Source organism: Paramormyrops kingsleyae, chromosome 12, assembly GCF_048594095.1.
Source record: "Paramormyrops kingsleyae isolate MSU_618 chromosome 12, PKINGS_0.4, whole genome shotgun sequence".
Lineage (NCBI taxonomy): Eukaryota > Metazoa > Chordata > Actinopteri > Osteoglossiformes > Mormyridae > Paramormyrops > Paramormyrops kingsleyae.
Genome location: NC_132808.1, coordinates 19,725,946 through 19,737,211, shown reverse-complemented (window position 1 = coordinate 19,737,211; position 11,266 = coordinate 19,725,946). Strand labels below are relative to the sequence as shown.

The window sequence follows — 11,266 nt, the reverse complement described above, 5'->3', positions numbered from 1 at the left end:
ACTAAGGTATTCTGGTGCAAGGCCATTCAGTGCTTTATAGGTTAATAGCAGTATTTTATAGTCAATCCGAGACTTAACTGGTAACCAATGAAGGGAGGATAAGACCGGTGTGATGCGATCAAATTTTCTAGTGTTTGTGAGAACTCTGGCTGCTGCATTCTGTACCAGCTGAAGTTTATGTAAGGATCCAGACGGGCAACCAGACAGGAGGGCATTACAGTAGTCCAGTCTGGAAGTTATAAAGGCATGTAATAATTTTTCTGCATCAAAAACTTCAAAAACTTCAGGCCTTCGAACCCTGAAGGCAACTGCTAGAGTTCTCATTTTCAATAAAACCTCTTCACATATCACTCCCCCCATAGAAACCTCACTGGCCACCTGTCACTTTCTGTATACAGTATAAACCCTTTCTGGTGACTTCTAAGGCCGCACATGGTCTTGCTCCCCAGTATAGCACAGAGTCCCCCCTCCCTAATACACCTGCCCATCCCCTCAGGTCTGCAGGTACTGGCCCCCTAGTGGTGCCCCCCTTTAGTTTATCTTCTATGGGTGACAGGGCCTTCAGTGTTTTAGCTCTAAAACAACCCTCCCCCCCCCCAAAGCCTCTGTCGCCTCTCCTCCATCCCCCATTTAAGTAGAACTAATAAAGGCATCTCATTTATCAGTATCACTTCCCATTTTTGATTCTGATCTGCTGTTGTTGCAATTTTTCTTGAATATTTCCTTCAGTGTGTTGATTTGTCGTATATCTTCTATGTTCTCATGGTCTTGTAACTTCCTCTTTCTGAAATTCTTTCCATGCCATCTATGCCCTGTATGCTTGGCCCCATTACTGTTGCTTACAGCTATATTTCTTGTAACCGTAATTTTTTTCACCCTTATTATTATTATAATTATTTTATTTTCTGCCATAGTAGTCTATGGCAGCCCATACAACCAATTGGTAACTTTTCTAGTAATTGGGCCTATTGTTATAGGACAATCCAAAGCAAGATATCGAAGCAATCAAATTTCAAGATATATTTTTGCTTTTGAATTTTGAACCATTTGGCCTAGAGTTGTGAGCTTTGATGTCTTTGAATCCTTGGGTCATCCCAATTTAAATGCACCCATTGTTGCCATATTAGAACTGCGTTCAATCTCACTTTTGGTTCCCTATCATATCCTATCCTTGTCTAAATTCCCCTGGCACTCTTGCCTTTTTTGTTCCCCTACTAGTTTCTCTCTCAGATGTTACTGATGACTCCTGTCCTTCTGAGATTCTCTCTACCTATATCTAGGCTTTGTCTAATGCTCTTGATGTCCACACTCCCATTAAGCAAGGCATGTCTCCTTCTCCCATACCTCTTATTGGTTTACTTCAACAACAAACAAATTTATTTTTGTATAGCGCATTATCATTACATTGTCATTATATTACATTACAAAGTCTAAATGCCTTTGTGTCCCCGTCTCTCTATTTGGGCAGAATTAAAAAATATATCATTCATTCAGTGATTCATTTCCCATGCTTGTTCCTGCTCTGTTGGTGTTGCAGTTTTTCTTGAATGTTTCATTCGGCGTGTTAGCTTATGGTATACGATCTATGTTCATATGCTCCTCTGTTCTTGTGTTTCCTCGTTCTGAATTTCTTTCAATGGCATTTATGCCACTGTAGTGTGCTTGGCCCCATTGTTGGTCCTCATGTTTGTTCATCATTAATGAATCATGATTCATCATTTATCTTAAGTAGCTACTATATTTGCTCATGATTTGTACCTCACTAGTAACTGAGTTACTACTATTTGTGCCTCCTAAAGTGAAGTATAACCATTTACCTTATCAGATGATATAATTTCCAAATGTGCCAAAATTGAACAGCTTTTCTTTTTTCCATTACCCAACTTCAGCGACAGCATTGACGCATGAGGGCACCTGCTTCTCACTGAAACCTGTTCTGGTGCTCTAGGCGAGATTCTGTTGTGCAATCAATCCCCCCCCCTTCGCCCCCGCACCCCCCACACGTAAAAGAAAATTGTCAGTTCATTTATATTTAAAACAATTCAACAGCAAAGGGTATCTGGCTGCTATATTTTCACAAGAAAAGTAGTCAAATATTAAAACTAGTGTTATTAATTGTAATGTTACACAATGGAACAAGAGGCATTTATTATTTTTTTCACTAACTTTTACTAAAACAGCCTAAAAAGTATGTAAGTGCCACTATTAAGAATGAGGGACAAACCCCACCCTCCACGGAATATTTTTCAAGGTATCAAGGGCTATTAATAAATAAATAACAACTATCATAGTCTGACTATGTGTATACTCTATTTTTTTTATGTATTATTTTCCTTATTGTGGTTTAATAACCAGCATAATTATCTCACAGTGCATTTTGTCCTGTAACTGAAACTGATATTAAACGTAATATTATGCAGTGCTTTATTTTCTGTTCACGCACTCACAAAGGCTATTTGTAAAATATATATATAAAACATCTGAAACCAAAGCAAATGAATATAGACAGAAATGCTGATTTTTGGAAGGTGAAGAGTCTTTATTTTTCAGTCACATGATATTTGAAATGAAATCAAATGAATATAGGCAGAAGTGTCTTTATTTTTCATTTTTATGTAAATGCTCTTAGAGATGAAAAAAATGTGGAAGGAGCTTTGCTGCTGATATGGAGATGCCCTTGTCTGTCTCCTGCGTGGATGAAGGCAGTGCATGGTCACATCAATGAGGCAGTCGCTCTGTAGTCCTGCAGTTTCTGGTGCAGTGTGGCCATCGTCCACCTAAAACGCCTAAACTTTCTTGAAGATCCTCTTTGCAGTGACTCCATCATAGCTGTAAGTCTGAGGAAAAGAACAGGAGAGACATTTTTTTTGGGTCGTCAGCTGAAGTGCCGTCGTTATTCAAAGTCATGCTGAGTGTACTGAGGAATGCATTTACATGATAGCTTTTATTAGGAAATGTGCCTTTTTGTATGTGTACCTATTTTAGAAGAATTTAAAAAAGAAAAATCATGGTTTTGTAAGTAGTGGGCTCATAGATTGTCACATTTCTCTACTGTAATAAACACAGGAAAGGCTTTGTGATGGTGAGAGACTGCTGCTAGGTTTGTGTCCAGTTTTATGTGATTTGCAAGAAATGGGGAACCAGTTTTATACAAGATATGTGCGAGTGCACATTTCATGATGCAATATATTACACAACACGGTTGCTGTATCATGCAGAAAGGAAGTAAAGAGTGCAGTTAACGGAAATATTTATGAATGACATATTTCAGAGCATATGAAATCTCTTTTCTTATGCCGTGCACCTCTAGGTTTTAATGGATTTTATGGATAATGCACCGTGAGAAAAGACATGCTTACCTGCACAAGCTCGTTCCCAGTTACTTCTCTGTTGGTCAGAAGCGTTTTTCCATTGTCTTTCCGTGTGAAGTTCCCTTTCAGTGTGTTTCCCTCAAGGACCCATGTGCCCTTTAAGGCAAAAAAAAAAAAAAAAAGTCTGACGTTTGACACTTTCAGGCAAGAAAGGCTGTGAGCTATGGAGGACATAATTATAAATAAATAAATGTGTGAATAAATAAGGAAATACTGAAATAAATAAATACATAAATACAGTTTGGCCATGAAATCTGCTAAATGGATTCCTATATTTGTTTATTAACGTATTTAAATATTTATGAATTTCCACATTTCGTCATTTATTTATTTATGTATTTCCACATTTCGTCATTTATTTATTACTGTATTTCCACATTTCTACATTCATTTATTTCTGCATTTCTGTCTCTGTATGTTAATAAGGTGGGCGGTCCCAAAAGCATGATTGGTTAAAAGTCGAGCTTCCTTGCGACTCAATTAGTAATGCCTCGACTTTTAACCAATCATGCTTTTGGTAACATAAATAAATGACGAAATGTGGAAATTCATAAACATTTAAATACGTTAATAAACAAATATAGGAATCCATTTAGCAGTTTTCATGGCCAAACTGTATTTATGTGTTTATTTATTTCAGTATTTCCTTATTTATTCACACATTTATTTATTTATAATTATGTCATGTCTAGTCCTCCATAGTGACCAGCAGTACATTCAGTGACAGGGCTGTGTCGAAAGACAGCAGGAATACTGTGCTGACTGCCTTTTGTGTTAGACACTTAGCGTATTTGCTTGAGATGCCTGTGTGCCAAAATTCTTAAATAAGACCCAAGCAGTAGTAGAATTGTATTCAATTATGAAATATTGTTTCATTTGTAATTTGCTTTTTTATTTCTTTTTTTTTAAAAAGCTTTAGGCAATTTAAATGCTCAGATTATGGGACTAATTTAATGTATTAGGTACTTCCACAGTATTAGGATCTTCATTAGGTTCCTGCTGCAAAAGCAGAATCTTCTTTTAAAAACAGATTATTTTCTTACTTCGATCACTGTTCCATCTGCTAGCTCATGCTCAAACGGGACTCCCAAAGTGAAATTGAAGTCCTTCTTCCGGAAGGTACTGGACTCCTTTATGTGGAAATTGTCACCTGTCTGCTCAATTATTAATTTCATATTATCATGTTCCGCCAGCTTCCTCTTCACGACATTAATACCTGTGGGTCAGAGAGATGAGCCAGCTTTTACACAGCGCTATCTGAACAATGCTGTGAAAAACTATTCTTATTTTGATTAGTTAAATCTTCCCAGCATCCTGATAACATGCACCCGGTCACCTGATACTTATAAATAATTACAAATCATAATAACCGTAACAAACTGAATAGACTCACCCATCTGTTCCAAAAAGTTGGCGAAGTTTTCACTTTGCTCCACTTTCCAGCTTCCGTTGAAAGTCATGGTTGCTGGTTTGGGGAGCTGAATGCTGTGTCTGTGCTAGGGCTTGTCTTTTTAAGCACACTCCTTTATGAGTCATTATAATGGCAATTATTTGGCTTGTTGAGCAACTGCATATGGATGTACTTCATGGTTACAGAAATGCAAATAGGGGTGGTTCCCTTTCTGCTGCAGCTAGATGCATTTGACTTGCACAAGCAACGTGTTTCTGCAGCAAGGCTCTGACCTGCAATAAAACCCGATTAAAGATCACAGGGCCGAGTCCTGCATGCAGTCACTTTGCAAAAAGCATCATCAATTAATCTGAACTGAACTGAAATGATTAGTACCTGTAGCTGAGGACTGTTGTAGTTTTGAAAGTATGTTTTCTGTTCTGTAATTGTAGTCGGATACTGTTGAACATAATATTTTCTTGAAAACTTGCATCTAAATGAGTTTTAATAGCAGCTATTATAAGATTTGCTTGAATAGAGAATGAATGAATAGCTTGACAAAAAAAAACACTGAAGTATGTGTCATACGGGGAAAAGCAGAACCGGACTTGTTTTTTCAGGAAGGGTACGTCATTGTGAAGAGTAATTTCTTTAAAGTGATATCCCTCCCTGTCAAGGCTTGTGTATGTCTTTTGTGTTATTTCCTTTCTCTCCAAAGCTATGAATATCCAGCTGCACAAACGTAGAGTTTATCATCTTTTTTCAGACAGAACACCCAACGCCATTGCACGATGGAGTCCTTCTTAAATTGAATACATAATATACAAGTCACATAATGCTTCTAATGAACTTCCAGGTTAAGACTGCTCCTACTAGCTGGTCTTACTAGTTTATAAAACTGTTGTTTTGTTTTCAATTAATTGTCCCACATAAATAACAATGAAATGTGCCAACATAGACATAGTCTTATGGAAACAGAAGACTGTTCAACACCATGCATGCATTATTTCTGTTCAATACCAACTGCCAAATATGTCAACTTGTAAAATTTGATGATAACTTGACAGCAAGGTGTTCATCAACATTTTTTTGTCCATGAAACTCAGTCCTACAACTATGACTTAAGGCTTAAGTCATAGTTGTAGGACTGAGTTTTTGTCACCTCTATGTAAGAAAACATAGATAATTAACAATTATCAATTACACCTTAAGTCTTAAGGTGTAATTGATAATTGTTAATTATCTATGTTTTCTTACAGTAAACTTGAGAACACAAAAGCATTTGTGCATGTTCTTCAATTGCCTCAATTATTCTGGAACAGTTGAGCTTGTACACTTTTTTGGTGTCATTTTTATATCGATTTCTTTTATATGTTATGTAGAAGGAGGCATAAACAGTGTTTGTAAATGGACGTCACTTTGGAGCGGTTGAGTTTTACTACAGTTTTACTGCAGTTGCTTGTGGTGGTTTTGGTTTATATTTTTTCATGACCAAATCCAATGCCCTAGACTGGCTCTATCTGTAATAGGGTCATTGCTTGGTCATATAGACAGACATGCTATATTTATTGGGTTATACTATATTGAAAATACTACACAGGATGCCATGGTGACTGTCACTGTCGCCCCCAGGGTCAGGGATTCCAGTCCTTCTCAGCTATTTGTATGTAGTTAGTGGAACATGTCCTCCTCTTATCATGTAGGTCTCCATCAGGTTCTCTGGTTTCCTTCTGCAGGCCAAACACACACTAGGTTTAATTGGAGTTACCAAATTGTCAGTAATTGTGAAGGGCATGTCCCTTGCGATGGGTTGGTGGCCCATCCTGGGCTATTCCCTGCCTTATGTCCTTTGTTACTGAGATAAGCTTCCCCCACGACCCTGCATGGAAAATCGATAAACTAAAATAATATGCAAGACACCATGGTGACTCGTCTCCATGGTCGGGAATATGATATCCTTCTCTGCTCTGTGTGGAGTTTTCATGCCCTCCCCATATTGTGCATGTTTCTTCCTGATTCTCTTTTTCAAAAGCAGTTAATTAACTTGTGTCTAAACTGCACATTGTATATGATTGTTTTTGCATTGGTGTGCCCTGTGGTTGAGACATCCATCCAGTGTTTTCCCCTGCCTCATGCCACCCAGTGTTTTCCCCTGCCTCGTGCCATCCAGTGTTTTCTCCTGCCTCGTACCACCCAGGGTGTTCCCCTGCCTCATGCCACCCAGGGTGTTCCCCTGCCTCATGCCACCCAGGGTGTTCCCCTGCCTCATGCCACTGTTCCCCTGCCTCGTGCCATCCAGTGTTTTCCCCTGCCTCATGCCACCCAGGGTGTTCCCCTGCCTCGTGCCATCCAGGGTGTTCCCCTGCCTCGTGCCATCCAGTGTTTTCTCCTGCCTCGTACCACCCAGGGTTTTCCCCTGCCTCGTACCATCCAGGGTTTTCCCCTGCCTCGTACCATCCAGGGCGTTCCCCTTCCTCGTGCCATCCAGTGTTTTCCCCTGCCTCGTACCATCCAGGGTGTTCCCCTGCCTCGTGCCACCCAAGGTGTTCCCCTGCCTCGTACCATCCAGTGTTTTCCCCTTCCTCGTACCATCCAGGGTTTTCCCCTGCCTCGTACCATCCAGGGTGTCCCCCTGCCTCATACCTTGTGCTCTGCCCCCTGTTACCTAAACAGGATAAGTGGTTAGAAATGGATGGATGAGTGATTGGGGAAAATTCTTTTAATTTAAGATTGAAGGTTCTTTTCCCTGCCTGTAAACCATGTCTTGTTTCAGCTGTCCTTAGCATCCTGTGTTCTGCTCCTCTCCACCTTTATTCTCTATTCCCATCTGAACACCATGTACCAATGTCTGTTTAACTAACACCTACGTCCTCCTACACTCTGGCCTTAACGTCATGAAGATGATCCTGTGATATTGCCTGTGGAGTTACACGGGAACAGGGGAGCTTCTAACTTTTAAGTGTGTGAAGGTGTTTCGCAGCTAAATTAAACAGTGATAGCTGGATGATAAGAGGGTAGGTAGTGTGAAAAGGTTTAAGGTGATGGAGAGATGGGTTAAGGATAAGTAGCTTTGACATAAGCTGCAGTGTGCACTGCCGGGGTCACTGCACGCAAAAGCACTGGAAGGGGGAACTTCACGTATCAGTGGGTGCCAAGATTAGTCCATTTTTACCTTTGCAGAAAGGACATGGTCCTGGAATTAGACATGTATTGGCATGAAGTAGTTCATCCTGACATTTCACAACATTTCCAAGAACATTTCTTATTTCTACAGTATGGGAAAACACTTGGCATCCAGCTCGCCGTTCTGCCTGTGTCATCTTCCTTGTATGACCCGCTCCCTGCCTTCTGGCTGCCTGGCGATTGGAGGGAGTGGTGGCACCGGCTTGCCATCTCCCCCCTGCTCCCCGTTTGTGTCTAAGATTTAACTGTATTTGACTCTCCCTGAGTTTTTCCTTGCCACTGTCGCCTATGGGGGCTCACTGGGGGCTTTGGGTGGGGATGCTGTAAAGCGCTTTGAGACGATGTAATGTTGTGATAATGCGCTATACAAAAATAAATTTGTTGTTGTTGTTGGCATGAGCATCCGTTACAGTTAGGGTGGTTCTTGTCATGTGACTCCTCAGCTTCCCACTGAATTACACGAGGACTCCCTACCAAGACAGTGGTGGAAGCGAACGAATCGTTTATTTTTAAATATAAATGAAATTTTGCATTCTCTGAGCATTCCACAGTCACCTGCAATACCGGCTCTGAGAATGGCAGTGTTGTACTCCTTCACCTCAGTTGAGTCTGAGTCAAGACCATATCTTTGACAAATCGAGTCCAAGTCCAACGGGGGGCGGGCAAGTCTGAGTCGGAAAATGCAAAAGTTCAAATCTAGACCCCGAATCTGAATTCAAACACTATACATTGAATTTAATATGACAAAAAGATAAGAAATTATTTTCAACTAAGAAGAAAATGATTTGCCAAACACAAAGGTAACAGAAACACACCTCCACTGCATCCTGTCGTAATTATTAAATTCGTTGTAACATTACTACACATTTAAAATTAGTAGTTTTGTGACAAGATTCCATTCACATGTGTACCTGAGACCGGACCTGAGTACCGCAGCTCTGTAGATGGAACCCCAGGGATTTCTGTGTGCCACTGGGGTGCTCCAGGCTGCCCAAACTTGCTCTGTGCTTGTCTGCTCCTGCAGAAAGGCAGACTCTCAGAGATGCTCACTGCAGCTGCTACTGTATGTGCAGAGCTACGTGGGGTGTGGGGGAGGGGATTATCTAACCCCTGAGGGAGTCTAAGAGTTTTTCTTTTATCCTAACACAATACAGCCAGCTAAGTCCAGGTCCCTGGTGGAAAAAAAGGGAAGGTACTCAGATTGCATCTGTTGGAGAGAAGCCAGTCAAGAGTCAGCCTGAATCAGCCAGGGGGGGGTTGCTCGCATCAGCACGGAACTGGCAGTTGAAAGCTGACCTAGGGAGACAGCTCAAATTCCCAGAAAACATCGTAGTAACCACTCTCAGGCCAGATACTGTCCTGGTGTCAGAAACAACTAGGCGAGTAGCCCTGCTGGAATTGACTGTCCCCTGGGAAGACTGGGTGGAGGAGGCCTGTGAGAGGAAGAGCGGCAAGTATGGGGAGCTGGCAGGCGAATGCCGAAGCAGGGGGTGGAGGACCTGGTGTTACCCCATCAAGGTCGGGTGTGGAGGATTCTTCGGCCATTCACTCATAAGGGCCCTTAGGTTGCTCGGGGTGAAGGGACTGCACATAAAGGAAGCCGTCAAGAACATCACAGACGCTGTAGAAAGGGCGTCAAGGTGGCTGTGGATCAAGCAGGATGATCCGTGGACTATACAGGCTGCTCAGACACAAGCCAGGGCCTGATCAACCCTGGCTGGGTCGCCTGGGGGAGGGTGTATGATGTTGTGAGACCCGAAGCACCCAATGACCCCAGGATACATCACTGATGGTGTGTCTGAGTTGCACCACTGGTGTATGTGTGAGTCAGCCCTGCTCATTCTGCAAATAAATGTTTATTTCTCCTTATGGAGGCATCATCAAAGCCCTGATGAACAGTATCTATTAAAATTCTCCCATAATGAAGAGTTATTAAGTCATACTGACAAGTTACAATAGTCATATTAATTTGACAGCTAACAAAACTATACCTATATTAGAGCATATGTGTTGTGAGGCACAATGTAACATGAATTTTAAGACTTTTGTTTTGAGATAGACTTTTATTTTGAAACGTGTTTTGGAGGTTCTGGGAGTAGTTGTGATAGTGTGACTTGTGCTGTGAGCTAATAGTTTGTCTTAAATGACTTAGGAGCAGAGTATTAGAGCAAAGGTAGCCAATATTATGCGCAAAGGGCCGGTGTGTATGCAGGCTTTTGGGATAACCTGTAGGTCAGCTGTTCAAACCCAGGTGTGAGGACTCTTTCAGCCAATCAGTCCTCTAATTAGTAATCTAATTAGGGAGTTGCAGCGAAAACCCGCATACACACCGGCCCTTTGCGGATAAGATTGGCTACCCCTGCCTTAAGTCATAGTTGTAGTGCAGTGACCCGTAAAATAAGGATTACAAACATGTATTTGAATGTTTTTTTCAAGCTGTCACAAACCTTGTCCTTTACCAGAACAATGAATATTGTCACAGAGACTGTAACTGAATGCATGTGTAGGGCAGTGATTCGAACTAGCCACTAAGTGTCGCTGCGGGGGTTGTGTATTGTACATGGCAGTGAGCGTTTTCGGGTGTTTCATCCCTTACGGGACACCGGAGTGCAAAACTTTATTGCGCGCAAGTCGCCGTGTTTCTTTGGCCCAATCCCAAACCGGTCCCTACACACTCTGCCTCACCGCTCCGCCTTCGTTTGCGCGTTCCCGAGACCCGTCGCCATGTTGAAGTGTGTCTCAAAGCAGCACGGGCTAAGGGGGAGTGGTTGATTATGCCCTCCTGAAGCGAGTCAGCAACGATGGTGGCTCGCGCGATTCCACTACCACTTCCATATCCCACAATTCCTCGCGCACAGGAAACAGAACAGCGCGAAAAATGAAAACAAAAAAAAATACACAATGTCATGTTCTTGATAATGTAATAATTGGATTCTAACAGCTAGCACTGTGAAATATACATAGGAAGTCACATGTTACATGTTATAATTCATCGCTGCAGAGTCAGTACAGATTGATTTTATTGTGATCCGATTAAGAGAGATTTCGTGTACTTTACAAACTAGAAACCACGCGAAGAAACGTTCGTACGCAAACTCGATCAACATCACACCAGCAGTAACAATTTATGTTTCATATTTGCCTGTTTTCCCCAGATCTGATCTGGTATTTGGTACAGAAGTAATGCGTAATGTTTAATGCGTGTAAACTAAGCTATGGTAGAAATTTTACAGTCGTAAATATGACACGTGTACATACTTCAAATTGCTCAGTCAGTGCAATAAGACGACGTATTCGTCGTCTTCTCGCATTAGATAAGCTT

The 11,266-nt window shown here is 41.4% G+C and overlaps 1 protein-coding gene across 1 annotated transcript; it reads right to left on the bottom strand.

Moving 5' to 3' along the window:
• Positions 1–2,518: 2,518 nt before the first annotated feature.
• Positions 2,519–4,922, bottom strand: LOC111834710 (fatty acid-binding protein, intestinal-like). The gene is made up of 4 exons (XM_023794296.2): positions 4,765–4,922; positions 4,415–4,587; positions 3,360–3,467; positions 2,519–2,837 (listed from the first exon to the last, which is right to left on the bottom strand). Exons 1-4 carry the CDS (start codon positions 4,829–4,831, stop codon positions 2,787–2,789), a joined length of 399 nt encoding a protein of 132 aa, XP_023650064.1. The 5' UTR covers positions 4,832–4,922; the 3' UTR covers positions 2,519–2,786.
• Between the last annotated feature and the right edge of the window lie 6,344 nt (positions 4,923–11,266).

Excerpts from the sequence above, each read along its gene's own strand:
- LOC111834710 (XM_023794296.2), bottom strand. The coding sequence starts at position 4,831 with ATGACTTTCAACGGAAGCTGGAAAGTGGAGCAAAGTGAAAACTTCGCC. Across the intron at positions 4,588-4,764 it reads CAACTTTTTGGAACAGATGG|GTATTAATGTCGTGAAGAGG; the intron begins GTGAGTCTATTC and ends TCTGACCCACAG. Across the intron at positions 3,468-4,414 it reads CAGATGGAACAGTGATCGAA|GGCACATGGGTCCTTGAGGG; the intron begins GTAAGAAAATAA and ends TTTGCCTTAAAG.